Here is a 27897-nt window from a genome sequence, read left to right as displayed (position 1 = left end):
CCCACTGCCGGAAGAGGCAGGCCAGCCGGCTGCAGGCTTTTGAGAAGAACAGCCAGCGCTGCAGGTCTGAGTGCAGAGGACTGTGTCTCTGTGGGCCACATCCCTGGGAAGAGCTTCTGCCCCGCTCAAGTGGCCAGGCCCTGCTATGACCCATGCCCATGTCCAGAGAGGTGTGGAAACGGCCAAGGGCCAAGGACGAAGCCAAAGGTCACTGTTAAAAGTGCTTTCCTGCCAGGCTTCCCTGGTGGCCCAGCGGTTAAGAATCCGCCTGCCAATGCAGGGGACATGGGTTTGAGCCCTGGTCCAGGAAGATCCCACGTGCTGCGGAGCAACTAAGCCCGTGCGCCACAACTACTGAGCCTGTGCTCTAGAGCCCGTGAGCCACAACTACTGAGCCCACGTGCCACAACTACTGAAGCCCGCGCGCCTAGAGCCCATGCTCCACAACAAGAGAAGCCACCGCAATGAGAAGCCTGCGCTCCGCAACGAAGAGTAGCCCCCGCTCGCCGCAACTAGGGAAAGCCCGCGTGCACCGACGAAGACCCAACGCAGCCAGAAATAAAATAAAGAAAATAAATTAAAAAAAAAAAAAAGAAAGAAAAGCGCTTCTGCCCCTGGCCTCAAGTGGGGTGACGACAGGAAGACTAGGAAGGAAAAAGGAGGTATCACAAAACGAACAGATGTTTGCCAACGACCTCACCAGGAACCAGGAAAAGTGGGAAGAAGAGCAGGACGGGGGCGGGTGCGGGTGCGAGGAAGGCTTGGAAAGCAAAGTGGGCTGGAGGGGGCTGGGAGAAGCAGGGGGGAATATGCGTCCATCTGTAGTTGGCACAATAAAATCCAGTCACGCATCAGCACATGGGGCTTTATTATAATCAGGCCTCAGAATTTACGGTCGCTCCCTCCCCCTTCCGGCTCTCTGCGCGGAAGGCTGACAGCAGAGACTGTTATCAGTTGCAAGCAGCTTTTCAGGACCTCCCCCGACTTGGAGCCCTTTATCTGGAGGTGAGGGTCTTGGTTGTGGGGAGATAAAACACACTGTCCCCCTCCCTCGAGAACGGTACAGGGAACGGAGGGCTTTGCCGAAAAGAAAGGTTGGGGGGGGCTGGTGAACAAAAAAACCCTCTCTGTCCACTCCCCTCCTGCTCGCCTTCCTGCGGAGCCTGAGAAAATCCAGGGCTTGGGGGCCGGCTGAGTCCCCAGCAGTGGGGATGGGGAGCTGGGGAAGCTTCAGGAACCGAGTGCAGAGGGGCGGGCGTGGGGGAGGAGCAGGTGAAAAGGAACAGCTCCGGGACCAGGGAGGGGGCCGTGTATGTGATACAGGTAAGAAAAGGAACAAAAAAGGGCCAAAGGAGGCTCGGGATATGAGCTCTGTGGGGATCCGCCTGACGACACAGGACCCAGCGGGGTGTGAAATCAGCACCGGCGTGCACAGCTTCTTGGCCCCCGATCCGATTTATTTGCTGCGACTATTGGCCCCGTCCTCCTAGCTCCGAGGCCTCATCTGAGTGAGGGACGGCAGGACCCTGGACAGCAGCCCCCTAAGCGGCAGGGCCTGCTGGGGACAGTCTGTCTGGGATGCTCTCAACACCGGAACCTAGGCCCAGGCACCCAGGGGACACTGGGGGCAGGCAGGGGCAGCCCTCTACCTTCCGACCAGGGCACGTATCTCTGCAAAGCCTCCCCTGGCTGTGCTCCAGATCATTCTGCACCCAGGGCCCACTTCTATTACTGTGACAGCTCAGCTACCCCCAAACAGCCCCACCGGCCCCCCTAGCAGCCCGGGAGCTTCTGGGGAAGTGTTAAGTGCTGGGCCCATCTTGGTGGCCCCAGCTCAGTGGCTGGCATCCAGCTGGTGCTCAGGGCTGAGTTAGAGACCATCCACTTCCCCTTATGTTGCTGAATTAGGACGAGGGTCAGAGTCATGGTGACTCGGGCGGCTTCTCAGCGAACTCTCACAAAGGCCTTCTGCCTATTTTACAGATGCAGAAACAGCATCGGAGAAGGCTGGTGGCTTGTCCAGTCACAGGGCTAGGAGAGGACAAGGAAGACAGTGACTTCCCCAGGAGCTGCAAGCCTCACATACGGAGGACCCATAGTGCTTAGTGCAGGGCCTGGCATGGAGGAAATGCTGCTTTTGCCTGTGGATTCACTCAGCACCTACTGACTGCTCTCCCACCAGACGCCGGGCACCTTCCTGGGTGCCGGGGCACAGCAGTGCACAAGCAGACGAGGTACCCGCCCTGCGGGATGGATGTATAGTGAGGGAGTCAGACAGACACTGAGGAAGGGAACCCACAATGACACACTTCTGGGAAGCAATAAGCCTTTAAAACAAAGTTTAAGGGTGAGGGGAGGGGGTGGGTATAAATCAGTACCCATGAAGGGAGCCACGGAGATTATGCGATGGATGGGGCCACGTTTTGATGCTTAACTAACGATGGAGAACAAACGTGCCAATGTCACCAAGCTCTACTACGTGCCGGGGCGTGGGACACAAGGATGAGGATGGCCCAGCCCCTACTCTTCACAGGTAAAGAGAGACAGAGAGGCACAGAAACCCTTCTTCCTGCATTCCTTCACTCCCTCAACTCACATTCCTGAGCTACCCCATGCCCGGGGCCCTACTGGATGCTTGCACCCAGCAGTGAGCGAGACGGCCCCTCCCGGCCCCTCCCTGCCCTCGTGGTTCACTGTCTGGCAGCTACGGATGTTAAACAAGTAAAACAAATGAATAAACAGGATAAATACAAACTGTGACGAGTGTCACAGAAGAAAACAAGAGAGGAGGGAGGGAAGCACTGGGACACCTGCAAAAGAGTGTGGCCACAGAGCAGCGGCCCCCCGGGGAGGCGCCATACTTAGTGGTCCCCCCAAAGCTAGGAGAGGCCTCTGCTGGATCTGTTTCCAGGGCCCTCGCTCCTGGCAAATCTGTGCTTTAAAGGAGGACTTGCTTTTGGCCGAAAAACATTAGTCATGTCCAAGTTTAATAACTGAAGTAGAAACCAAGGTTGCTGATAATTTGGGGGTGATGGCTAGTTATGAAGAAACCATGACTATATAAAGAGAATTCTTTTTGATGGAAGCATAAGCACGGTGGAAGAGAACGCTAATCCAATCTGTGGACAAAAATAACTCATCAACAGCGGCTAGTGAGGGGCTTTTGAAAGATTTATATCAATGGTCAGTAGGTAACCCCAATGGCTAAGGGATGCTTTCGGGGCCCTCAGAAAGCAGAGACTGAATAATTTTCCTTCGTGACTGAAACAAGGCTTCTAGACTAGGGGTTCCCAAATGCCTTGTAGTGACTTGGGCCAGTCGTGAAGGAGGTTTTACTGATCCAAGATGCACTGGGAAACGCAGACAGCCTAGGGAGGTTTATGGACAGTGAGGTCTATTCAATTAAAGGACTGTTCTTTAATCTGAGAATTCCGCATCTCCACTCCCATTCTTTTATGAGGACAATGGAGAGGGTATACGGGAGACGTATTTCTTTTAATCCTTATTTTAATCAACCGGCAACCCTACGGTGAGATGGAGGTACGGAGGGATATTACCGATGGGCAAGATCTTAATGTCTGGGTAAGGGTGTTCTTCAAAGCTTTTCTAAAAGTCTTTGCTTCTAGGATGGAGTCATGGTCCCCTAAGTGGTTTCAGTTGAAGGCTGCACTGCCCCCTAGAGGGCATCTGGCATACAAGGAAGGGGTATTTTAGATTGTCACAATTACAGGGGCACTCCTGACATTCAGTGGGCAGGGTCAGCAAAATGTCTTAAAATTTGCAGAACAGCCCCGACAGGGAAGAACAGCGCTGCCCTGAGTGCCAGGAGCGGCCCCTCCTCACCCGAGTGTGAAGCCATCAGCTGAGGGTTGGGTCCCCGCCTCCCTTCCCTTTCCTGCCTTTGCAGTCACTGGGCACCAGAGGGCGCCATACCATCCCAGGGACCCGGGAGAATAAACATCTCCAACAGCCCTGCTCATCCACCCTGGCCGATGTATCAATACAAACCGGAAGGCTATTTTCTCTTGCTCTGTTCTGAATCCCTATTAATAGATTCTAGTGGGTTTTTAAATTTTTCCTTTCACAACCTATACTTGATAAGCCAAGATAGTTGGCTACCTTACACTGTATCCAGAATTTTTATGCTCTGTTTTTTTAAGGACATTTTACGTGCCTATAAAATTCAAGAGACGGGGACCCACCAGTCTCAGGATGAACACCGAACTTTAAAAGAAATGCCTGATAAACAACTTAGTGCTGCCCCCTAGCCCTCCGTCCTTCCCCTGCCTGCTGCCCCAGGACATCCTCATCCCAGACCCAGCGCTTACCTGTTTCTGGCTCCATCCTGTCCTTTCCGGCCGGTTCTGCTGGTGCATTTTGGAGTTCTTTCTTCTGTGGGGCTGGGCTGGAAAAGACGCCCACCGGAGCCCACTCCAGATACAGGGGGACGTGGTGGAACTGCAGAGACAGGGGCGGGGGAGGGACTCAGTCCACGACACAGACGAAGAGCCTGAGGCTCAGAGTATAGAACTCTATGTGCTGCCTGATCCCCTTGCTGCAGCTCAGGGTTCAGGTGAGAGGCTGGAGCATCTGCTGTCATTGAATACGTCTGCATCCCCCTGTGCTTTCTCTAATCAAGAGTGTGAACAGGGAGTGGGACGGGGGAGAAGAATCACTGATACAGGGCAGCCCTCCTGGAGGAAGTGCAACAGGGCCGCCGGACACCAACCATGCTCTCTCTCCCTCCACATTCGTACACTCACAGGCAGTGAGTATACACACACGTACGTGCAGAGAGGTTTTTTTAAAAGAAGGATAAACAAGACACTGACAAACAGTCAGCAAAGCATTCAAGTCCTTGATAAAGAGAAGCTACTTGCAGTGGGCTGAATGGTGGCCCCTCAAATGATATGTCCACGTCCCAACTCCCAGAAGCTGTGAATGTGGCCTTATTTGGAAAAAAGGTCTCTGCAAATGTCATTAAATAAAAGATCCTGAGATGAGATCATTCTGGATTATCTGGGTGGGCCCTAAATCCAGTGACAAGCGTCCATGTTAAGAGAAAAGCAGAGGGAAGATTTGAGATGGAGAAAAGAAGGCCATGTGGACAGAGGCAGAAACTGGAATGATGTGGCCACAGGCCAAGGGACACCTGGAGCCACCAGACACCGGAAGAGGCACGGAAAGATCCCACCCACAAAAGCCTTCCAAGGGAGAATGGCCCTTGGACACCTTGATTTTAGACTTCAGATCCCCAGAACTGTGAGAGAATACATTTCTCTTCTTTTAAGCCACTAAATGGGTGGTAACTTGTTATGGCAGCCACAGAAAGGAATACACTAACACATGTAACTTTTTCTTCCTTATGACCAAAAATCAGGAGGTAGCCCACCTACAGAATTGACTTTCAACTAACTGTAGGTATAAGATATGCAAAGCGCCGAGGATGGTGGTTCAGTCCTGGGGGAATAGAAAGCTGAGGAAAGCCAGGATCGGCAGGGAACCGAGGCAGCCTTTCCGGAGGAGGTTTTGAGCCTGCCCCTCACACTGCCCCGTCCAGAGGTGCTCCAAGGGGCGGGATGACATTCACAATCCCGACAGACATGGCTGGTTTCCAGCAAGTGCTCGCACGTGCCAGGTCTACGCCAAGACTGTCCGCCCGTCAGCTCCCTCCGTCCTCTCCCTGAAGCGGGGCTCGGGCGGCCCTACCTTGGAGTAGGCCAGGTGTCGGAAGGCCTTGCGGGCCTCCAGCGGCTCCAGGAACTCCACGATGGCCGTGACGCCGCCCTCTGGCAGCAGCACGCGGCCCAGGCTGCCGAAGCGGCCAAAGGTCTCCTGCAGCTCGGCCGCCAGGGTGCCGGCCGGGAGGTTCTTCACCAGGATCACGGTCTTGCTTCGCTCAGCGGCGGCCTGCAGGGAGGGGACAGCCCACGTGGGACGACGGAAAGCAGGGTCACTGACCCCCGACGCCAGTACTGATCGGTGGGTGACTCTGGACCAGGCGGCCACGTGGGGCCTCGGGTACCAGGCCCTCAGGAAGCAGGTCCAGGAGACCCCACCCTCTCGGGAGCGCCACCCTGTGGATGAGAGGCGGCCCCGAGGAGTGGATGCGGGAGAGGGCTCTGGAACTGGACCCCCCAGGTCAAATCCCGGCCCCCCCACTACTGAGCCGAGGCAAATTCTGATGGCGCCCGACCACAGCCCTCGCTGGACCTTCCAGGACGCTCCAGCCCAGGGCCGGGACCTGCATCTCTGTGCTAGGGGTCTTTTCCCGGATCTGCAGAACGCCTCACGCCACACGTGAGAAGTTAACACCCCGTGGGAGCTGCCCGTGGCTCTCAGGAGTTGGCGTGTCACCTGTCCTTTGGGTGGGACAACTCCGAGTTGGGCGGTGTCCCCCGGGGAAGGTGCCAGCCCACTGTTCTACCAGTGGCACTGGGACAAGCATGCCCTTTGCTGGTCTCCCCCCTCCCCTCGTCCCTTCTCGCCAGTGTTTTCTGTCCAGTGAACTATTTGCGCTTGAATCTTTGTCTCACTCGGCTTTTGGAAGAACCCAAACCAAGACACCAGATGTACTGCCTTGAGAAATGCACTTGAAATGTATTCAGCCCCCTCACCTGACATGAGGACACGGCACCGATTTCATGGGTCGTCCCAGGAAAGGAGTCAATCAAAAGGGTTGACGCAAGCACGCTGCTTAGCAATTGCTAACATCAGCAATTATTTTATTATTAAAGCATGCTGGATGGAGCATGAAAGAGCCAAAAAAAATGAACGGGAGAATTCTAGGCATAGGGCATATCTGGGTACGAGTCTCCACCTGGCCACCGATCTAATTTGAAACCTTGGGTCAAGTGCTTTCCCTCTGGGCCTCAGTTTTCTTTTTTTTTTTTTTAATTTTATTTTACGTTGGAGTATAGTTAATTTACAGTGTTGTGTGTTAGTTTCAGGTGTTCAGCAGTGATTCATTTATACATATACCTATATCCATTCTTTTTCACATTCTTTTCCCACATAGGTTATTACAGAATATTGAGTGGAGTTCCCTGTGCTATACAGTAGGTCCTTGCTGATTATCTATTTTATATATAGTGATGTGTATTTGTTAATCCCAAACTCCTAATTTATCCCTCTCCCTCACATTTAACCTTTGGTAACCATAAGTTTGTTTTCAAAGTCTGTGAGTCTGTTTCTGTTTTGTAAATAAGTTTTTTCTTTTTTAGATTCCACATGTAAGTGATATCATATGATATTTGTCTTTCTCTTTACGTCAGATAGTATGATAATCTCTAGGTCCATCCATATTGCTGCAAATGGCATTATTTCATTCTTTTTTATGGCTGAGTAATATTCCATTGTTAATATGTACCACATCTTCTTTATCCATTCCTCTGTTGATGGACACTTAGGTTGCTTCCGTGTCTTGGCTATTGTAAATAGTGCTGCAATGAACACTGGGGTGCATGCATCCTAACCGTCCTTTTAAGGTGAAACTCTTAAGGTTTGGTGAGGCTGAGGAAACAGCAGTTTGGGGGTCAGAAGCCCTGAGATTGAGTCCAGGCCCCTGCCACAGACTCACTGTCTGATCTTTAAGTCCCCTCCCCACTCTCTGGGCCTCAGGTTCCCAGTCTGTAAAACGCAGGGGAGGATGTCAGCTGTTCTCAGCGGGCCCTCCAAGACTTCATCATCCAGACACCTAAGAACTTCTACCTGGTAAGGAAAAAGCACGTGGAGGAACCTTCCCCTATGTGACTCAAGAAAGGTCTCGATCCCGAAACAGATAACAGGTGCTCTTAGTAAGGTGCTAGGTCGGGGAACAGGATGCTTAGCGCCCTCCTGACCTGTGTGGAGAAACTCTTGCTTATGGCCCCTGACGGACACCATCCAGGTCCGATAGGCCACTGGGCCACGAGTCTGAGCTGATGATCTTTCTTTCTTTCTTAAGCGACAGTTGCAAAGTTAATGATAATCATCTTTCAAAGGCCTGACCCTCCCACCCATCCACACAGTCCGCTGATATAGGACTCCGCCCCCACCTCTCCAGGGGCGGGGGAGCCCGAGCCCTGAGCAGCTTGCTGGGCTGGGCAGTGGGCACTCACCTGGCTGAAGGAGTCCAGACTGACCCCATTGTCGAGAAGGAAGCGCCGCACCTCTTGGACGAGCTGGGTCTCTCCCAGGGCCACGCGCACGGCCACGCTGCCCTTGGTCTCCTGCGGGAGGGAAAGGGAAGATGCCCTGTCGGCTGTCAGGCAGGTGACGGGTCGGCTGTCCCATCTCCCAACAGCCTGAGGAGGAGGCTTGCACGGAGCCAGACCCCGTGGATGCTCCCACCGTGGACACCCACTCTGGCTTGATGGCTCTGGGTTCCACATCTGTCAGGGTGAATCACCACGCCTCACCTCCAGCTTCCCCTCCCCCATCTCCTGTCTGCTCCCTCCCCTCCAGTCGTATGTAAGGGTTTCATGCCAAGTTCATTCCCACCTGAGGGCTTCTGTGTGCTCACCTCTGCCCTCCATTCAATTTCTGCTAGAATGTCGCACCCCTGAGCAGCCTGCCTCGCTCTCACACCCTGTCCCCTTACTCAGCTTAAGCCTTCTTCAAGCCATCACACCAACATGCAGCATCTTTGTTAATGAGCTAGTGTCTTCCTCTGCTCAGCCACTGGGCACCTGAAACGCGGCGCGTCTGAACCCAGTGTAAGACACACACTGAATTTTAAACACTCAGTCAGGGGAAAGAAAGCAATGCAAGACAGCTTGTCATTTTTTTATATTGTGGATAATGAACTAGTAATATCTTGGCCGTATCGAATTAATAGAATAGATTCTATTCTGAAAAATTAACTTTGAAAATTAACTTTGCCTGTTCCTTTTTGCTTTTTAAAAATGTGGCCACTTGGACATTTACAATTCTGTGTGGGGCTCGCATTCTATTTCTGGGGGACAGTGCTGACCTTCAGCATGGGGCAGGGGCAGTAAATGACGATGGCCAGCGAGTTTATGGATCAAACCTATGGATATCCTTTGCCTGCTGGCTGAAAAACACACTCCCAGGTTTTGCCAGCTGGCTGAAAAACACACTCCCAGGTTTTGCCAAAGATGAACTTGGCCACGGTCTAACTGGAGACACAGCATTTAAAGGAAGGTATGTGATCTGGAGAAGCCAAATGGATGGAGGGGGAAGGTCGGAAGGAACAAGGTTAGTCCTGGGAGAGGGGGAGGGTCAGAGACCTACGACCTACCCTGTGCTTGTCTCAAAGACCTGGGCTGGCTGAGCCCAGGAAGTGGGTGGGACCACCTTTGGGGAGTGATTCAGAGCGAGGGCAGTGGATTCGCGTTGACCTGGGGTCACCCCACCTCCGCCTGTTTCCAGGTGTGTGACCCTGGGCAAGTGCCTTTGTGTCCCTGGGCCTCGATTTCTTCATCTGGGAAGTGGGGCGAGAGGAGCACCGCACGCTAAGTGCTCACCGTCAGTTACTTTCTCCACGTGGCTCCACACTCACCCACGAGAAGCCAGGGCAGGGTGGATGCTTCCATGGGGGAGGCCCCAGAGGACAAGCTGGTGGACAACCCCAGCCCGATCCCACCCCCTCCCCTGCCCAGAGCCGGGGGCACATCAGACAGGGCGCCCACTCACATGGTCAAACACTTGACTCTTGGTGGCGCTGTACTTCTGGGCGATGGCGTCGGCCACTGCATTCGGGCCCATGAACAGCGTGTTCCAGTTGTGAGAGCTGAGTCAGAGGCAGAACAGAGAGGTTAGACCATGGCTGAATGGGGGCAATTTTTTTCAGATGCAAAGCCTGTAAGAAGTGAGCTTGGGCTTCCCTGGTGGCGCAGTGGTTGAGAGTCCGCCTGTTGATGCAGGGGACACAGGTTTGTGCCCCAGTCTGGGAAGATCCTACATGCTGTGGAGTGGCTGGGCCCGTGAGCCATGGCCGCTGAGCCCGCGCATCCAGAGCCTGTGCTCCACAACGGGAGAGGCCACAACAGTGAGAGGCCCGCATACAGCAAAAAAAAAAAAAAAAAAGAGAGAGAGAAATGAGCTTGTGGGCCTGCCTTCCTAAGTCCCCGAGGCCTCCTCCTCCCCCATCTTACTTGGCATGGGCCAAGTACCAAGGCCTGAAGACAAGAGCCATGATGATATTAATAAGCCCTAACGTCTGTCAGGCGCTTACTCAGCACCAGGGACCAAGCACTTTGCTTACATTAACTCAATCCTTATGACACCACAAAAGTGAGGCACCACTGATTCTTCCCATTTTGCAGATCAGGAAACTGAGGCTCAGCAAAGTTATGGATGAGGGGCTAAAGCCACCGCGAGGAGTCAGGGTACCCTGGCGGCTAGGAAAGGAGGGGCGAGGGCAGCCAAAGCCTGGGTCAGAGGCAGGTATGGACCTGGAGCTGTTGGCTTTGTCTTTTGACTCTTTCTTCTTCTTGTAAGACGATGATCCTGGGGCGTCTGCGTCCTCGCTGGCCTCCTTCTTGATGGTGGATGGTAACACGTGGAGCATCCTGCCCTGGAGGAGGACGAGGGGAAGGGGGTAAAGACAGGAAGCGGGCAGGCGCTTCTACATCCTGCCCCGGGTACGTCGGCCTCTCCACGAGGGGGCTGGACCCAGCATCGAGACCCTTGTCGCAAGATGGGGGCCTCGGGCAGGATGCCCATGAGGCCGCCCTGAACCCAGAACGGGGGCCTGGCCATGTGGCACAGGGGCCTGACTTTGTGACGGGGGCCACCTGACAAAGCTTCATAGAGGACGCCGATCAGTTTGTAAGTAATACCTGCAGGGCTCCCCACCCGACCCTGTCCCTGTGAGAGTGTGAGCTCCACGCAGGCAGGAGCCAGGTTCAGCCTGCAGTCACAGGGGATCAATAAATCACGAATAAATGAACGAACGAACGAACAGGAAAGGGAGGCGAGGCAGCCTGGGGCTTCGGCTTGTGTGCTAAGCACGTTGTTTGTCAGAAAGAAGCGTTTCTTACATTCTGCTGTGGCCATTTCAATGCCTGGGTCAAAACTCTCTGTTTCCTTACTCCTTCCTCTTCCAAGTGGTATTTTGAGAGAGTGTGTTCTTTTAATCCACAGACACTTTAAGGGCCCACTATGGGCCAGGTGCTCCTCTAGGGGCTAACGACAGACCAGTGAACAGGACAGAGCAGACCCTGCCCCATGGAGGCAGCTCGGATCAGGAGGCGGCTTCACGTGCATCAGGTGTGCTTCCCTAGAAGCACGGGTGCGGTTTCGCGCCTGCGCGCACGCGCACACGCCCACAGCCTCTCCCCATCACCTGGGCCCGGCAGCCGCCCGCCACCCCGCGGGCCATCACCTGGAACACCTGCCCATCCACCTCCGCGTAGGCCTTCACGGCGTGCTCCGGGAACATGAAGGTGACGAAGGCAAAGCCCTTGGGCTTCTTGGTCAGGCTGTCGATGGGGTAATGCAGCTCCGACAGGGGACCTGAGGGTAGGAAGGGTGTCAGTGTCCTGCAGGCCAGAGCTAGGTGAGAACATTCTGGGCACTTGTCAAGCGATGGGTTTTAACCAGGGAGAGCGTGGAGCTGCTGCTACCACTTGGCCCAGGACAGAAGGTGGCAAGGGGCTGCCGTGAGACCCCCTCATGGGTCTGGGTGTCCTTCCACGACCCTTCGTGTGTCTATTCTGAGAGCAGAGGTGTCTGGCCTGGACCCTGCCTTCATCACATACTGTATGTGTGGCCTCGGGCAAGCCACAGGGCTTTACGGGCCTCAGGCTTCTCACCTGTAAAATGGTATCGTTAAGAATACCCAGCTCGGGGCTTCCCTGGTGGCGCAGTGGTTGAGAGTCCGCCTGCCGATGCAAGGGACAGGGGTTCGTGCCCCGGTCCGGGAAGATCCCACATGCCGCAGAGCGGCTGGACCCGTGAGCCATGGCCGCTGAGCCTGCGCATCCAGAGCCTGTGCTCCGCAATGGGAGAGGCCACAACAGTGAGAGGCCCGCGTACCGCAAAAAAAAATAAAAAAAAAAAAAAAGAAAAAGAATACCCAGCTCAGAGGACAGTGGGGAGGGTTAAACGCACTAATACGTGTCACGTACTAAACAGTGCCTGCTGGTGACGTAGGGCCACAGAAGTGTCTGCTGGGATATTATTACGATGCTCACATTAAAGTACACACCTTCCACTCTGAACACCAGGGTGTGACTGAGTCCTCCTTCCCGGGCTTTATCTTCCCGGATGGATACTTCGAGTCTATTGACAACCCCCTCTCCAGTGCTGCCCGGCCCTGCCACGTAAACCAGGGCACCAGCCTGTGCGGGAAGATCTGGCGGCAGGACAGCAGGACACAGGCCAGGAGGTGACACCAATTTGCCTGATCGCAGAATCCTACTAAGGGCCTCCTTGTCCGGAAGACAAGCACTCGACCAAGCTCGGATCCCCTGCAACCCACAACTGGTCTAGGAAGAGAAGCGGGGACACGCTCCAGGGGATCTTAAAAGCATCTAGACCTCGCCCCGCCATTCTGAGCCCTAACTTCCTTCCCTTCAACAACCACGACCTTACAAACAAGCACAGCCCCATGTGCCAAGGCGAACTACAGGCCTTCAAGTCCGTGTCCTGCAAAATAATGCTAGCAACCACGACAACAATGAAAATGGCCCTCGCTAGCAAACGCATTTGGATGCTTGGTCTTTAGAGCAAGACTATTTAGACAGCAGAGTTCAGACTGGGGAGCACTTCATATCAACACACACAGTGAGTGGGCTTCCAAGACCAGAGCAAGGGTTCGGATACCAGGGACATCTCAGAAAACTGTACCCAAACCCCATCAGTTCTGAGTTTAGTGAGTGAAAGCTAAGGGAGTCTGGGTTCAGACCACGAAAGGTGCCTGTGATGCCATCTAGGACTTCAAGTTCCGCTGTCTACATACTGTTTGAACCTTCACAGCGGCTCAGAGATGGTGAGGCCCATTTTATGGATGAGAAAACTGAGGCCAGAGGGGGACGTCATTCGCCCAAGGTCAAGAGCTGCAGGAGGCATGTGGGGACTCGGACCACCCGCTGCAGGTGCCTGTGGTGAGCCGGAGGCCACGCCCCTACCGTGTTTGGAGAAGAGCTTCTCCAGGTCTTCCTCGGAGCTGGTGTAGGGCAGGTTTCGCACAAATAGCCTCCCAGAGTCGGCCAGGTCCTCTTCCTCTTCATGCTCCCCGAGTGTCCGGCCTTGCCAGGGTTTGGCGCTATTCTCTGGGGGCACCTTGGCTGTGGGGAGGTTCTTTTCCCTAAACACCTCAATGTAGCGTCCACCTGCACAAGGAGAAGCAGTCAGGGCCCCGCGGGAGGCCCAGAACCTGCCAGCTTCCAGACTTTGTGGCTGCCTTCCGGAAGCCACGGTGAAGGTGGCTGGTGACAGCGCCAGACACCAGGCTCTGTTAACCAGGGTGGCGGCCCCAGCCAAAGCCAGGCCTCAATCTCACTCATCCTGCGAGCTCGGCTTTAGCTCAGGGGGGAGCCTGCCTGGGCCGCCTGGTCCATGGGGCTGTATCTTCCCAATTCCAGGGCACGGCCCCTGGCACTGCCCTGGGAATCATCTCATGTGACAGCCCTGAAGAGCTACCCTGTGCTACTGCTGAGCTGTGTCCATGCATTGCCCCGGTCACCTGATTATAGACCACGACCACCACCACCACCTCCACATGCACACAGTAGGTGCTCAGGAAACACCTACCACCTGACTTGCTAGCAAGACTGCTTAGGTTTCTCCTCTTCCCTAACAGAACTTGTGTCTTCACAAGGGGTCAATGGCTGGACCTGAATCACCTGTCCATACCACGGACAGGCCAAAGAGCACGTCCTTGGATATCTTGTGCAGGTGACCTCCCAGCTCCAGACCCTGTACTTGCTGTTCCCTGTACTGGAACGGCCCCGCCCCACAAAGCCAGAGCTGGCTCCCTTTACCCCTCTGGCTTTTGTTCCAGTGTCGCCAGCTTAGTGTGGTCCAAGCTGACACGATCCTGTTTAAAATGCGCCTCCTCCAATCCCGGCCCTCTCCTGCATCTGTCCACAGCACGGCCCCCCGGTTACCACCTCTCTCCCCTCTCGACGTCAGTTTCCTCTAAAGGAAACTTAGCCTAATCTCTGCCCCAGGAGGGCGGGGGCTTTGGTCTGTTCTGCTCACGGCTGTATCCTCCATGCCCAGGGCAGTGCCCGGCAGGCACGCAGCAGGCCCTCAATATAACCTTACAGAGCAACTGCATGAACGAACCCCTGCCACCACGCGGCGTGGGACCGCCCGGCATCCTTACCCATGTATTCTCTGTTGCATTTCAGAGCTTTCCTCACTTCCTCTTCACTGCTGAAATCCACAAAGACGTACCCTGTGAAAGGACCATGACAAAGGTAAGGTCTGCAGGCCCTGCAGACAATCGTGGGAGTCATGGAGGAACACCCACACCGCGCTAGGTGTTTGGGGGAATCTGAGCAGAAAGTGGGGGGGGAAACCTGTACTGTTCGCCCAATCTCCAAAATACAGACACTCCCTGATGCCCCCCAGGCAAACTTCCCTTTGTAGGCAGCGTTCGGAAACGGGAGGGCCTTGGCCTGCCTCCCAGCCTCAACCTGTCCTGACCAGTGCCTGTTCTTTGACCTTCTCTGGACAAATGCCTGTGGTTGCAGTGTTGCAACCGAGCTCAGCACCAAGGAGCCACCTCCAGTGACTGCCCGTCAGTGCCCGCGGCCCTGACTTGCACAGACGAGCACGTGGAGTCTTCCCTAAACACGACACCTCGCCTCCCCACTTTTCTTGAGGGGTTAAGTGACGTGCGGACGGACACACAGCTAACGCGTGGCAGTGCCGTAACCTGCGCCAAAGCCCATGGGTTTTGGTCTCTATCACAAGACCCTCCCCTGGGGGACTGCAAAAGCCCCCACCCAGCCCACCTGTCCTTGGGCCCTGCCCCTGGACCCTTCCCTCACCAGCCAGGGGACCATCCTGAATATGATCACGGCCTCCCCTTGCTTTGAGCCCCCGGTGGGCCCCTGCATCTGGGCTGAAGGCCGCAGTCATTACTGAGCCCCCAGGCCTGGGGGCTGGGCTCTGCCTGCACAGGTGAAAACCTCATACTAGGCTGCCAGCGGCAGGGGACAAGAGGCAGACCCCTGTCCTGAGCACTTTCACCACATCCACAGAAGTGGGGACCACAAATAGGAAAAAAGTAGCTGCCCTCCAAACACCTCCACAGTTCAACTGCCCCAACCTTCCAGCTCTAGCATCTGCCTCTCCAGCCCCCTCGAAACAGCCCAGACCTTACCTGTTTTGTTTCCATGGGCATTTCTCACTATTCGAATGGCCACCGGTTTCAGGGGTGCCAGGAATTCCATGACATTTTTCTGTGAGAAGAAAAGTTTTTTCCCAAAAGTGCAAACAGAATAAAGAAACATGGGTCAAATTTCTGAATTCAGAAAGGACACCAAAGTGTTTCATCTTTTGTAGTCTCTCTCTTTCCTCTAAATTATACACGTTTTCTCCATTGTAAATTAAAACCGCCTCGGAAAAGAAAAATTTTTTAAGTTGGAGAAGAAACAAGGAATATAAATATAGAATAGTAATGGCCCCATTAGTATTTTAAGGTATTGCTTCTGATCTTTTTTTTCCTAAGTACCTTTTTACTTAATTGGGGTTAAATCCAGCTTTTTTCACGTCTCACCAAAGCATGATTATTTGTCCACGTTACTTCACGGGGATGATACACATAGAGTACTGTTGTAGATGGTTCCCGATTTTCTTAACTACTTCTCTATTTTTTGGACGTGAGGGTGATTTAAACTCTTTTTAAAAAATGCACAAACACACGGAGTACAAAATTTAGCAAATACTGAAAAGCCCCAAGAAGAAAACAAAACCGGTCCTAACTGCAAGGCCCAGATCACTCTTGCTGGCACTCCAGACAGGGCCAAGTGTTCCCTGATGGGGGTTGGGGGGGGACCGTCCCCAGCTGAGACCCACTAACTTAACCACTTCTCTAGTGATACAGTGTAGAGGTTGTTTCCAGTTTTTTGTTTTTATAAATAAAATGACACAAATTAATACATTAATTTATAAATAAAATAAGAATTAGAAAATGCGGCAATGAACATTCTTGCACTGACCTCTTGGTGTACCTGGCTGATTCGCCTGTAGTGCAAATTCCCAGCAAGGTAATTGCTAGGTCAAAGGTACGTACGTATATTTTAAATTCTGACTGATGCTTCCAGATTGCCTTCCAAAAGGCTTCACCGCACACTTCCCCCAACAGTGCGTGAAACAATTTATTACTGAACTTAAAAAATTTCTGCAAAAATGTAACCTTCCTGTTTTGATCTGTATTTCTTTTATTTTGAGTGAACTCAGGCATATTTCCCAGCCATTTGAATTCTTTCTCTTAGAAGACCTCCCATCTTTTGTCCACTTTTCTATTGGGTCATACATAGGTCCCAATATCTACTTACCTATTTGTAAATTAAAGAAGCAGGTTTTGTCTGTTGTTCGTGTTATACATGTCTGTTGTTTGTCTTTTGACTTTATGACAAAAAGTTGCCTTAGAGAAGTTTTAAATGTTATCTAGTCAATTAATCCACCTTTTTCTTATGACTACCAAGTTCTGCAAACTGCTTAGAAGGCATTCTTTTGTTTTTTTTAATTGAAGTATAGCTGACTTACAATGTTGTGTTAGTTTCTGGTGTACAGAAAAGCAATTCAGTTATGTGTGTATATATATACGTATGCGTATATGGGTGTACATACATGTATATATGTGTACGTATACATATACTTTTTCATATTCTTTTCCATTACGGTTTATTACAGGATACGGAATACAGAAAGGCATTCTTCATTCCAAGGTTACAAGTAAATTCAATGCTTTCTCCTAGAACTTTTATTGTCTCAGTTTTTTATCTTAAATCCTTGATGCATCTGAAATTTAGCTTGCTGTGAGGAGTAAGGCGGGGCTACACCTTTTTTTTTCTTCACAAAAGTTAACTGGTTGTCCCATTACTATTTATAGAAAAATCTCTCTTCTCTTCATTGATATGAGACACCCTATCCTAAATTACATGCTTATACGTATGAGTCTATTTCTGAATTCGATTCTATTCCATTAACCTGTCAACAGCTTCACCTGAACCAAACTGTTTTAATTACTGTAGCTTCAAAACATGTTTCAACATCTTGCAGGGGAAGGGTCTGTTCCCACAGGATGTTCCCAGTTGTTCTCCGGGATCCCACCCCCACACCCCCAATCCTGACGAAACTCTGTGATCCCGCTGAATTTATTCATTTATTCACTAATTAGGGAGGAACTGGCATTTTTACTTTCCAAGAATGTATGGCTTTACCTTTATGTAAGCATTCTTTTAAATCCCTCAGTGGAATGGAACATTTTCTTTATCTAGAACCTATATTTTATTAGAATACCTATAAAGCCCCAATACATAATTTTCATTAGAATATCTAGAAGTAGACTGTCTTTTTGTTTCTTCCTTCCCTTCCTTCCTTCCTTTTTTTCTTTCTCTTTCATAAAAGTAATCTTTTTTTCCATTACATTTTCTGTTACCGTTTGTGGAGAGGAAAGAAGTGATCATTTTTTGTGTATTTATTTGCAAAAGTCCGTCTAATGTCCCCCGTCCCCACTAAAGCACATGATTTTCTGCATGGTTGGTTCTGACAGAACTCTGACTCTAAATCAGCAGACAATTCAGATAGTCCAGTAGAACCCAAATGCTTGTTACTCCGAAATCCGATTAAGTTTTATTTAAAAAAATAATTAGCAAATATACAGACTCAAAAAAGTTGAGTACTTCGAGAAAAAAAGAGCATAAAATATAATCAGGCACTTTCCAAAAGAGGATACACACATGATATACAAACGTGAAAGAATGACTGATCTCACTAATAATTTAAAATATCAATCAAAATGAGATGCCATTTTGACCTGTCACGTTGATAAAGATTAATACCCAGGGTTCACAAAAATGTGCACTCTCACTCTCTGCTAAGGGAGTATAAACTGGCCAGGCTTCCAGAGGGCAACTGGCACTCTGTATCAAAGACTTAAAAATGTACTGAATACATGCATGTGCTTGTATACAGTACTTATCTGGAGCAAGGGTTGGCAAACGATAGCCCACAGGCCAAATATTGCCCACAGCCTGCAAGCTAAGAATAGTTTTTACATTTTCCAAGGATTATCAAAAAAAAAAAAAAAAAAAAAAGTGCAACGGAGACCATATAGCTCACAAAGCCTAAAATATGCACTAAATGATGTTGATAGAAAAACATCTGTTGACCTCTGATCTCAAGAAATGTGCTGACTGCATTATTATTCAAATCAGCAGAAGACTGGAAACAATCCCCATGTCTCAATTTAGGAGGTTGGGTGAGCGTAACACAGTGTGTCCAGAGTAAAGAATAGCATGCAACGTGAACAATGATCCTGTAGCAGAATATTCAATATTCAGAGATATTTATGATATAATGTGATGCAGGAGGAAAAGAGTTTCAAAATAGTTCCTGCTGTAGGATTGCTTTTTAAAAAGAAAAGACACAGGAGTTCCCTGGTGGTGCAGTGATTAAGAATCTGCCTGCCAACGTAGGGGACACAGGTCAAGCCCTGGTCCAGGAAGATCCCACATGCCGCGGAGCAACTAAGCCTGTACGCTACAACTACTGAGCCTGCGCTCTAGAGCCCGCGAGTCACGACTACTAAGCCCGCGTGCCACAACTACTGAAGTCCACGTGCCTAGAGCCCGTGCTCCACAACAAGAGAAGCCACTGTAATGAGAAGCCTGCGCACTGCCATGAAGAGTAGCCCCTCTCGCCGCAACTAGAGAAAGCCCAGGCACAGCAATGAAGACCCAACGCAACCAAAAATAAATAAATTAATTAATTAAGAAAAAAAAAAGAGAAAAACACAGGTCAACTTTTCTATACAAAGAAAAAGATGTCTAAGAAGATATACTCAGAATTTATTACTGGTTGTCAGTGTATGGGATATAGACGTGGGGGACTGAGGGGAGCTTGCTCCAGTTTGCCTGGGACAGTCTTTACTCCTATAGTAATCAGACCGGTAGGTAATTGGCTCAGCTCTGCATCCTGGCACCCCATCTGGTTAGCACTTCTCTCTCAACACAGTTTGGTTGACAATTTATAGAGTGATAGGTAATTTTTACTTCTTGTTATTTAGCTACATTAAAAAACATTTCCTATGCTGAACTTCTACTACTTTCCTAAGGAGGGAAATTGACAAAGTGTTCTCTCCTGTGTAGACCCAGAGTCAGCAAACTACAGTATGCAGGCCAAACGTGGCCCACTGCCTGCTTCTGTAAATAAAGTTTTATTGGCACACAGCCAGGCCTATTTGGCCACCTCTCACCTCGGGCTGCCTCTGTGCTACGACAGCAGGGTTGAGTAGTCGTAACAGAGACCATACTGATCACAAAGCCTTGAGTATTTACTAGCTGGTCCTTTTTAAATTTTTTAGCAGAAAAAGTATGCCCACCCCTAGCATAGGTGACTGGTGAGTGAGACCAGTCCTTCTCGGTCTCAATATAGCCGGCCCTGTTTCCCGACCTTGACGATGCCCAAGATCCTATGTATCCGTCTTTCTGGCCCCCAGTTCCCTCCAGCTGAAGTCCTCAACTGATTCTGAAGCTCCCGTGCAGCAGAGGCTCCTGGGACCCTCACCCTTGTCTCCCGCTCCCCAGGGGCTCATCACCCCGTCCTGTTACTGGCGCGTACCTCTGTGACATTGAACGGGGCTCCCCGCAGCTTCACGGTGTGGGTGGTGGTGCGTTCCTTCTGGTTGGCTGGTTTCTCGGTCTGAGTGATGGCAAAGAACAGAAACGGCCACAGTGAGCTCCCTGGTGCAGCCGCAGGAGGTGCCAACCCGGGCGTCGCAGTGAACGCTACAAGGCCCCTGGCGCCAGGGCCAGCTGGCAACGCCGGAAGCATTGTGCCTGCCAAGGACGTGGAGTCTGGCCAGAGCCTGCGGTAGGAGGTGCCAAGCCTCCATGTGCCCCTGAGATGAGGGCCGGAACCATAGGCCGGCTCACTGGGGGTCTGCTCTCGCAGGGGCGCCAGGCCACACGGAGGGGCAGAGCCTGGGAAGGAGCCCTGAGGTACGGTGACATTTGCTACCACTTATTTAGGGCGTATTCTGTGCCAGATGTTGCGCAAAGCACTTTGCAGACACAGCTGTCCTCTTGAATCTTTAAAACAATCTTACAGGGTTTGGGATGTCTCCTGTTGTTTTAGAATGGAAACAGCTTTTGAAAAACCTAATCTTTTGGTTAATTCGTTTGGTAACAAAACCTGCCCTGACTTAGACTCGTTTGCCGGCAAAGCCCGCTCTGAGCTGTTACGTCACAACTTAGGGTTTATGTCTATCTCAAGTAGATGAGCGATCATTTCTAGCTTCACTGCAGAAGCAGTCATGTGCTTTTATGGGGTGCTGCCCTGTATAAGTTATGGGGTATCTCCCTGAAATCTGGAACTTCTGATTTCCAGCACACACCCAGGTGCAGGGGTTTTGGAAACTGGACAGAGACCAGTGCTCTGCTGAGCATCACCTTCGATGAAGATCAGAGGCCCGAAGAGAAGCACCTCACCCCATCCCAAGGCTACTCCAACATCAGGGCTGGGATTTGAACCCATGGCTCCCTGACTTAGCCACACTCGACTACCTCTTTAGAATCTTGAGAAAAGGACAAGAGGTGGCAATTAGAAGGGAAAGGGAATGAGCGGAGGGAGGGGGCAAGGAGAAAGAGGAGGAGGGAGATGAAGGAATGAAGACCCAAAGGATGTGTGAAGCTGCCCTAAGCAGAGAGGACCCCCGGGTGGAAGATGGGGCGGCCAACCCCAGAGGAAGCACCCACGTGTATGATCTAGACTCCAGAGCCCAGCAGACCTGGGCTGACCCCACCGCTTCCCAGCCGAAACCTTGAGCAAGTTACTTCCTTTCTCTGGGCCTCAGTTTCCTCACCTGTAAAAGGGGACAAGAATCCCTATCCCCCAAGATTCCCGTGAGATTCAATGACAAATGACACGCCAGGTACTGAACCTCACATGTAGTAAGTGCTCAATTAATTTCATCCATTATTGTTGATTACGGGCTCACACCTGTCTACCTTGCTAGTAACTACGAAGTACAATATGCTTGGGATACTTTTTCAGCTCATTTACGCCCCCCTCCCCGCCAAGTCAAGAGGGTCAGGCAGTCTCTGCGTTAGCGACAGGAAATAAATTCAGAGAGGGAAGATTCTTGCCCAGGGTCACATAGCAAGCAAGCAGCAGTACCGAGACCTGAAGGCAAGTCTCTGGGCCGCTGAGCTGTCTTTCCCTGATGTTACAGGCCCCGACAAAGGGGCTGCAGGGAACGTGGGCGAGGGCCAAGCAGACCTCTTCCCTCCCCAGGCTCCCAAGCTCACCCCGATGCACACGCACCTCGGCTCGGGCCGCCTCCCTGTCCTGCTGGGCGGCGGGGGCGCAGGAACCCTCTTCCTCAGCCTCGCTCCCTTCCTCGCAGTTCACGGCTTCATCTTCACTCTCCTCTGAGGATGGCGACTCGGCCTCCACCACCTTGGATTTCAGGTAATCCATGTCCGACAGCTCCTTCCGTACGGCTGCCTTGGGTTCGAGGCCGCTGTCCTCCTCTGGAAAAACGGAGAGGGTGGGAGCCGGTGATGGCTGTGAGCAAACGAGAGGGCTGGAGGGCAGACAGCGTGGGGGTGTGACCGGTGGGTGGCACGTAAGGTGCCAAGCCTGAGGTGACCAGGGGCCCCATGCCAAGCAGCCAGTCCCCAGTAGGTCCTTGAATAAATACCGTCAAGTGGGGAGAAACTGATGGAGTTTTGACAGTTTCCGTGCTACACACTGAGAACTTCGGGGTTCCCTCTCCAGCCTCGCCAGCTGCGAGGCTGCGTGACTTTTTCGAGCTTACAGAGAGGACTCACTCCTTGATCAAAACACAACAGGGGGGGCTGGTGGAGCAGTGGTTGGGAGTCCGCCTGCCGGTGCGGGGGACGCAGGTTCATGCCCCAGTCCGGGAAGATCCCACATGCCGCTGAGCGGATGGGCCCGTGGGCCGTGGCTGCTGGGCCTGCGCGTCCGGAGCCTGTGCTCTGAGACGGGAGGGGCCACAGTGGCGAGACACGTGTACCGCAAAAAAAAAAAAAAAAAAAAAACAACAACAACACCAGGGGCTCCCAGATGCTCTCAGGGTGAAACCCAAACTCCTCGTCGGGCCCGGTGAGCTCACTGGCTTCTCCGCCGGCTCCCCCTGCTGCAGCCACCCGAACCATGTGGAACCCCCCCTCCAAGTTCCTGTTTTTCCTTCCCTCTGCGCCTTTGCCATGCTGTTCCCTCTGCCTGGAACCCCTTCTCTCTCCCCATCCCTTCTGAGTCACACCAACTCCCAGTGAGTCCGTCGGATCCCAGCTTTGCAGAGACTTTACCAGCCATAAAACTCACGTTAAATTCATTCCCTCACCTTTTAACCAAAGTCGATTCCCACCCCACAACCACGGCACTCACCATTCTGAGCTACAATCGCTCACAGGTCCATACGGGCCCCCCCACGACACCGTGACCCCCTTCTGAGGACAGAGATTCACTCCCTCACCTCCTCTGCTCAAGGGCCACCTCCTCGGAGGCCTTCCCTGGTGACTCTCCTGTCCCCCTTTCCTACTTTCCTCCCTCTCCTGCTTTCTCCCTGCAGCACTCACGTTCATATCATACACTAAATAGGAGACCAATGTCTTTATTGTTTCTCTCCCCAACCAGGGCAACACCTCCACGGGGGCAGGATTCCCTGTCTTTTGCTCACTCCTATATCCCCAATGCCTGAAGCAGCGCCTGGCATATAGTTGGTGCTCAATCAATATTTAAGTGAGTAATCAACTGACTGAATAAGGAACCAGGATCGGTCAAAGCCGGCGTACCCGCAGGCCAGATAATCACTGCTCCACGGGGCAGCGCCTGACTCGCTGTCTCCTGGGCCCGGCACAGAGGGGCCCCAAGTCACATGCGCACAGGCCCGGGCGCTGCAGGGCGCGCACTCGGGCAGGGGGCCCACCCTTACCTTCCGGGGCCTCCCCGGCTCCCTCCTCCTCGCTCTCCTGCCCGGAGTCGGAGTCGAAGTTCAGGTAGTCGTTGGCCAAGTTGTTCTTCCCTTTCGAGGGCTCACCGTCCAGGGCATCGTTCGCCCAGGTGGCCACCTGCGTCCGCTTCTGGTGAACCGACAGGAACTCCTGGAACTCGTTATCTTCCCTCAGCTGCAGGCGCCGGGCGGCAGGGAAGCGGGAAGAAGGGAGAACAGGCAGAGGAGGCTCAGGCAGGGCTCACCCTTGCTAACTCTTCGGAGGGTAAGCACATCTTCCAAGGCCATTTCCCCCAGTCTCTAGAGGACCCCTGGGGCCAGCTGGGTCAGTCCCAGGGAGGGCGGCGTGGATTCTTCATCAGACAGAAAGACGAAGGAGCCACAGCCATGGCAAGGCGCTGCCTGCTGGGCCCGCCCTTGCTGCCCGCCCTCCGCTTGTCACCACGACAGACTCACCTTCTCCAGTTCACCTGCTACCTTTTTCTTCTTGTCATCCTAAAAACAGAAGGCACAGGTGGTGAGGGTCACGATGAAAGGAGATGGAAACGCACTGCCCGGGGAGGGCTGCTTTCGGAAACCATCCGAGAGGGATTCTCAGGTCCTTCCCCCTCCCCTGCCTTCCCGGGGTGACCACCCTGCTGACACCCGGAGGCGGCCAGGAGTGACCATCCATGCACCTTCTTAGTTTTTGGGGAGATGGAGTCTTTGTCTTTCGGAGGTGGCTTGGACTGGCTTGTTTTCTGGGCATGCTTGCTCCAGGCTCGGGGCTTTGTCGGGTCCCCAAACGACTTGCAGAACTCCACCTGCGAGGGACAGAGAGAGGGATGATGACACCTGCCACCATGCCCGGCACAGGCAATTCAGCCACTGACTGGGCGAGTGGATGCATAATGTAGACCAGTGCTTCTCATCCTGGGACCAGCAGCATCACCATCACCTGTAAGCCTGTGAGACGTGCAAATTCCTGGATCCCCTCCCCCAGCATACAGAATCAGAAACTCTGGGGAAACTGTTTCCGCAAACGCTGCAGGGGATTCACAAGCATGGGAGCTTGAGAACAGCGAGGAAGACCAAAGATGTCACGGTCTGGAAGGGGACAGGCTTTGGACTTGAGCGTGGAGAGAAAGAGCCAGTGGGTCACTGTTGACAGGCAGGAGAGGGCGAGATTCACACCCACTCACCGTGATCCGGGACATGTCGATAAAACTCTTGTTGAAATGGTTCAGCGCTGTTTGGGCCTCTTCCTCGGACTTGAAGCCGATGAAGCCGAACTTGCGGAACTTGCCATCTTTGGTGAACTTGAGGCTACAGTCTGTCAGTGTGCCAAAGGCGGTGAACAGCTGCCGGAAACGCTCCTCCTTCATCTAGGATGCAAGGAAGACGATGTGGGCGGGGGAGCCGGGGAGCCCTCAGAGCCAAGGGGACAAAAAGGGCTGGGACCCTGAGGCCCTGGGATTCCCCGGAGGTGACCCAGAAGGGGCGGTAGCAGAGCATGCTTTGCAGCTGGACCCGGTTCCAGCTCCGGCTCCAACACTTACTCGCCGTGTGACCTTGAGCAAGGCCCTTCCCCACTTCATTGATGAGGAAATCAAGACTCAGAATGACTGCACTGAAATCTTCCTATCCCGTGGGCTGCTAGGAGGCTAAGGAGACCTATTGTACAAGCAGCCCAGCATCATGGCTGCTGCATAGTAGACACCTAATAAATGCCTGTCACAATGATGTGTGAACTAAGGAAATGGTAAACTACACAGTGCCTCCTAATTGTGGTAGAGAGGAGTATCCATCTTTATAGCTTGCTTTTAGGACTCCTCATAAGCATGGCTCTATGTCCCTATACTGAGCTCTCACTTTCATTTCTTGGCTTATTTACCCAATGACTCTCTGCTGACTTCCATTATGAAAAATAAGAAACCTACATCATCTATTCCTCCCTTCCAGTCTCTGTTATTTATTGGCTTTTTTAAACTTTTTATTTTATATAGGAGTATAGCCAACTAACAGTGTTGTGATAGGCTCAGGTGCACAGCAAAAGGACTCAGCCATACATGTGCATGTATCCATTCTCCCCCAAACTCCCCTCCCATCCAGGCTGCCACATATCACTAAGCAGAGTTCCCGGGGCTATACGGTAGGTCCTTGTTGGTCATCTGTTTTAAATATAGCAGTGTGTACATGTCAACCCTAAACTCCCTAACTATCCCTTCCCTTCACCCTGTTATTTATTGTTTTTAATTTTTCCATCATTTATCCTAAATAGTACACTTAAAAAATATCTATTATTGATCCATCCATCAGCTTTAGGTAGCGTCTCTTGATGCTGCACTCTGACGGATGAGGATCTTAGCGTGGCTACCCTTCCTTCGCCTCTCAGCTACGGTCTCATCTTGCTTCTCAGTATGGCTGTGTCTCTTACCACTGCATGTCTTTCATGAATGCAAGACTTAGTTAGAGTAGTGGTAGTAGCTAACGCTTTGAGAGCTTATTATGTAATTACAGGAAGGGTTTTGAGATGAGGAACTTGTCAAGAGATGCAAGCTGTAAAGATGGTTACTCCTGGAGAGAGATGGAGGATAGGATGGAACAAAGGACTGTGCTTCTCGTTTTATACTGAATTTTAAAAATCGTATGATAGGTGCCCGGGCGGGAAAGGTAAAGTTAAAAAACTACAACAATGAAACAGAAACGGTTTTATGTTCTCACTCTTTCTAAGGAGTACACAATCTCATGCCATCCAAACGGCACATTTCGTATTCTGGGAATGAGTATACTGGCCATACCAGTCGTGCAGGGGTCTCTCTATCCAAGAAAAGTCATATTCACTTGGGCACAATGCGCTAACCGTCTGACACTACACATTCAACTATTTCTTCACTCATTTATTCAGCATGTATTTACTGGATACCTACCACGTGCCGCGTTCTGTGCGGACTCTAGGCGGAGACAAGTATGACTGGGGCACCCCTCCCCACTTACTGGATAAGTTGTTTAAAGCCCTGCACACTCACTCAGTTTTCTTAGACTATTTATTCCTACCTTCCCTAAAGGCGGGAGTGGGAACTGGAACGCAGGTCCTCAGTCTATTGCTCCCCACTTTCCTCCCAGACAGTGTCCCGAGTGGGAGAGGGATACAGGCGCAGTGTCTGACCCAGTCACGAGTCAACCCCCAAAAGCGACTGACAAGGGCTTCCCTGGTGGCGCAGTGGTTGAGAGTCCGCCTGCCGATGCAGGGGACACGGGGTTCGTGCCCCGGTCTGGGAGGATCCCACATGCCGCGGAGCGGCTGGGCCCGTGAGCCATGGCCGCTGAGCCTGCGCGTCCGGAGCCTGTGCTCCGCAACGGGAGAGGCCACAACAGTGAGAGGCCCGCGTACCGCAAAAAAAAAAAAAAAAAAAAAAAAAGCGACTGACAAGAGGGCTGTGGGAGCAAGGCATTCGACACAGCGTGGGGGCTGGCATGTCCCGGGAAAGGAGGTGTCTGGCTGGGATCACGTACCATCGGGCCGGCTGTGAAACCCTGAGCAGGCACTGTCCCTCTCTCCCAAATGTCAACGGGGAATGTGCCGGGAAGCCTGCCCCTTTCTGAATCCTCCGGGAATCCTTCCCGAGATCGAAAACCGCTCAGTTCTCCCCAGACACCTCCCTCCCAACCTCCAGCTCCCAGCTGGTCCCAATTTCAGATTCTCAAGTCCAGGCTCTGCACTCACCCCATCTGGGAGGTTCTTCACGATCAGTCGCGACATGGCGCACGGTCCCACTGTTTTGATTCCAGCACGAATGGCCTGCGACTACCACCTCCAAATTTCACGCTCCCGCTTTGGGCGCCGCCATCTTCCGCAAGCCGGAACCAAGTCACGTGCTCCAGGCGTAGGCCGCCCTTACGGAAGTAGGCGTGGCCAAAGGGAGCAACCCAAGGAAGTTACACCCTCCAAGGCGTGGGCCTGAGCGCTTGCATTCTGCGCAGGCGCAGGCTGTTGGGCGGTGCCTGGAGAGACCAACGTAGTGGCCAGGCCGCCAGGGGGCGCTGGTCCCTAACATTGGCGGGGGATTGCCCGTAGGCAGAACAGCGTTTTAGCTCTGTTTAGGCTAGGAAATCGTTTTAGCCACTTCCTGTATTTAAACAGGGTCCTGGCCCAAGATAGTTAAGATGCAAAGGAATAATTTCAATGCGCCTAGGCTCTTGCATCTTCGCATACTAAAAGTGCTCAAATCATTAACTCGAGATGTCTGTTTTTGTGATTAGCAGTCATCTTTTGATATTCAGCTACATTTTTTCCCCCCCAGCGGAAACAGTCATATATCCTGTCATCTCCCTTACCTCTCTGGAACAGTCCCTCAGAGCTATCTGTGAAGCTGTATCCTCCTGGGCTTAAGTCCTCAGTAAGTCTGCCGAATAAAACACAATTCTCAGTTTTTAGATTGTGCTTTTTTTTTTTCCAGTCGACATAGGATTATGGGGTGTATTGGTTCCCTACCACCTACTACAAGTTTCCAGAGACTTAGTGGCTTAAAACAACAGAAATGTATTCCCTCACAGTTCTGGAGGCCAGAAATCCAAAATCAAAGAGGAAGCAGGGCTGAGCTGCCCCCGGAGTCTCTGAGGGAGGACCCTTCCTCCTAGCTTCGGGGGGCTCCAGGGGAGCCTTGGCTTTGTGGCTGCAACACGCCGATCTCTGCCTCCGTCTCCATGTGGTCTTCTCTCCTCTGGTGCCTGAATCAATCTATCTCCCTCTCTGTTCTCTCATTAGGACACCTGCTATTGGGTGTAGGGCCCATCTTAAATCCAGGATG

At 52.2% G+C, this 27897-nt stretch overlaps 1 protein-coding gene across 3 annotated transcripts in view; it reads right to left on the bottom strand.

The window, feature by feature from the left end:
• RBM19 (RNA binding motif protein 19) overlaps nt 1–26959 on the bottom strand; it is a 142838-nt gene extending 115879 nt beyond the window's left edge. For all 3 annotated transcript variants that reach the window (XM_082641568.1, XM_082641566.1, XM_082641567.1), the window contains exons 1-16: nt 26814–26959; nt 24289–24471; nt 23785–23910; nt 23564–23602; nt 23090–23282; nt 21454–21662; nt 19750–19830; nt 15284–15362; nt 14279–14350; nt 13077–13280; nt 11330–11460; nt 10398–10519; nt 9637–9733; nt 8100–8210; nt 5710–5910; nt 4329–4458 (exon numbers count right to left, since the gene is read on the bottom strand). In XM_082641568.1, coding sequence (XP_082497694.1) covers nt 4329–4458; nt 5710–5910; nt 8100–8210; nt 9637–9733; nt 10398–10519; nt 11330–11460; nt 13077–13280; nt 14279–14350; nt 15284–15362; nt 19750–19830; nt 21454–21662; nt 23090–23282; nt 23564–23602; nt 23785–23910; nt 24289–24471; nt 26814–26849 — 2014 coding nt within the window. In that variant the 5' untranslated portion in view covers nt 26850–26959. The remainder of the gene's footprint in view (nt 1–4328; nt 4459–5709; nt 5911–8099; nt 8211–9636; nt 9734–10397; nt 10520–11329; nt 11461–13076; nt 13281–14278; nt 14351–15283; nt 15363–19749; nt 19831–21453; nt 21663–23089; nt 23283–23563; nt 23603–23784; nt 23911–24288; nt 24472–26813) is intronic.
• Between the last annotated feature and the right edge of the window lie 938 nt (nt 26960–27897).

The sequence above is a fragment of the Mesoplodon mirus genome (assembly GCF_964341445.2).
Source record: "Mesoplodon mirus genome assembly, chromosome: 13".
Taxonomy (NCBI): Eukaryota; Metazoa; Chordata; class Mammalia; order Artiodactyla; family Ziphiidae; genus Mesoplodon; species Mesoplodon mirus.
This window is presented reverse-complemented; position numbering and strand designations above follow the sequence as displayed.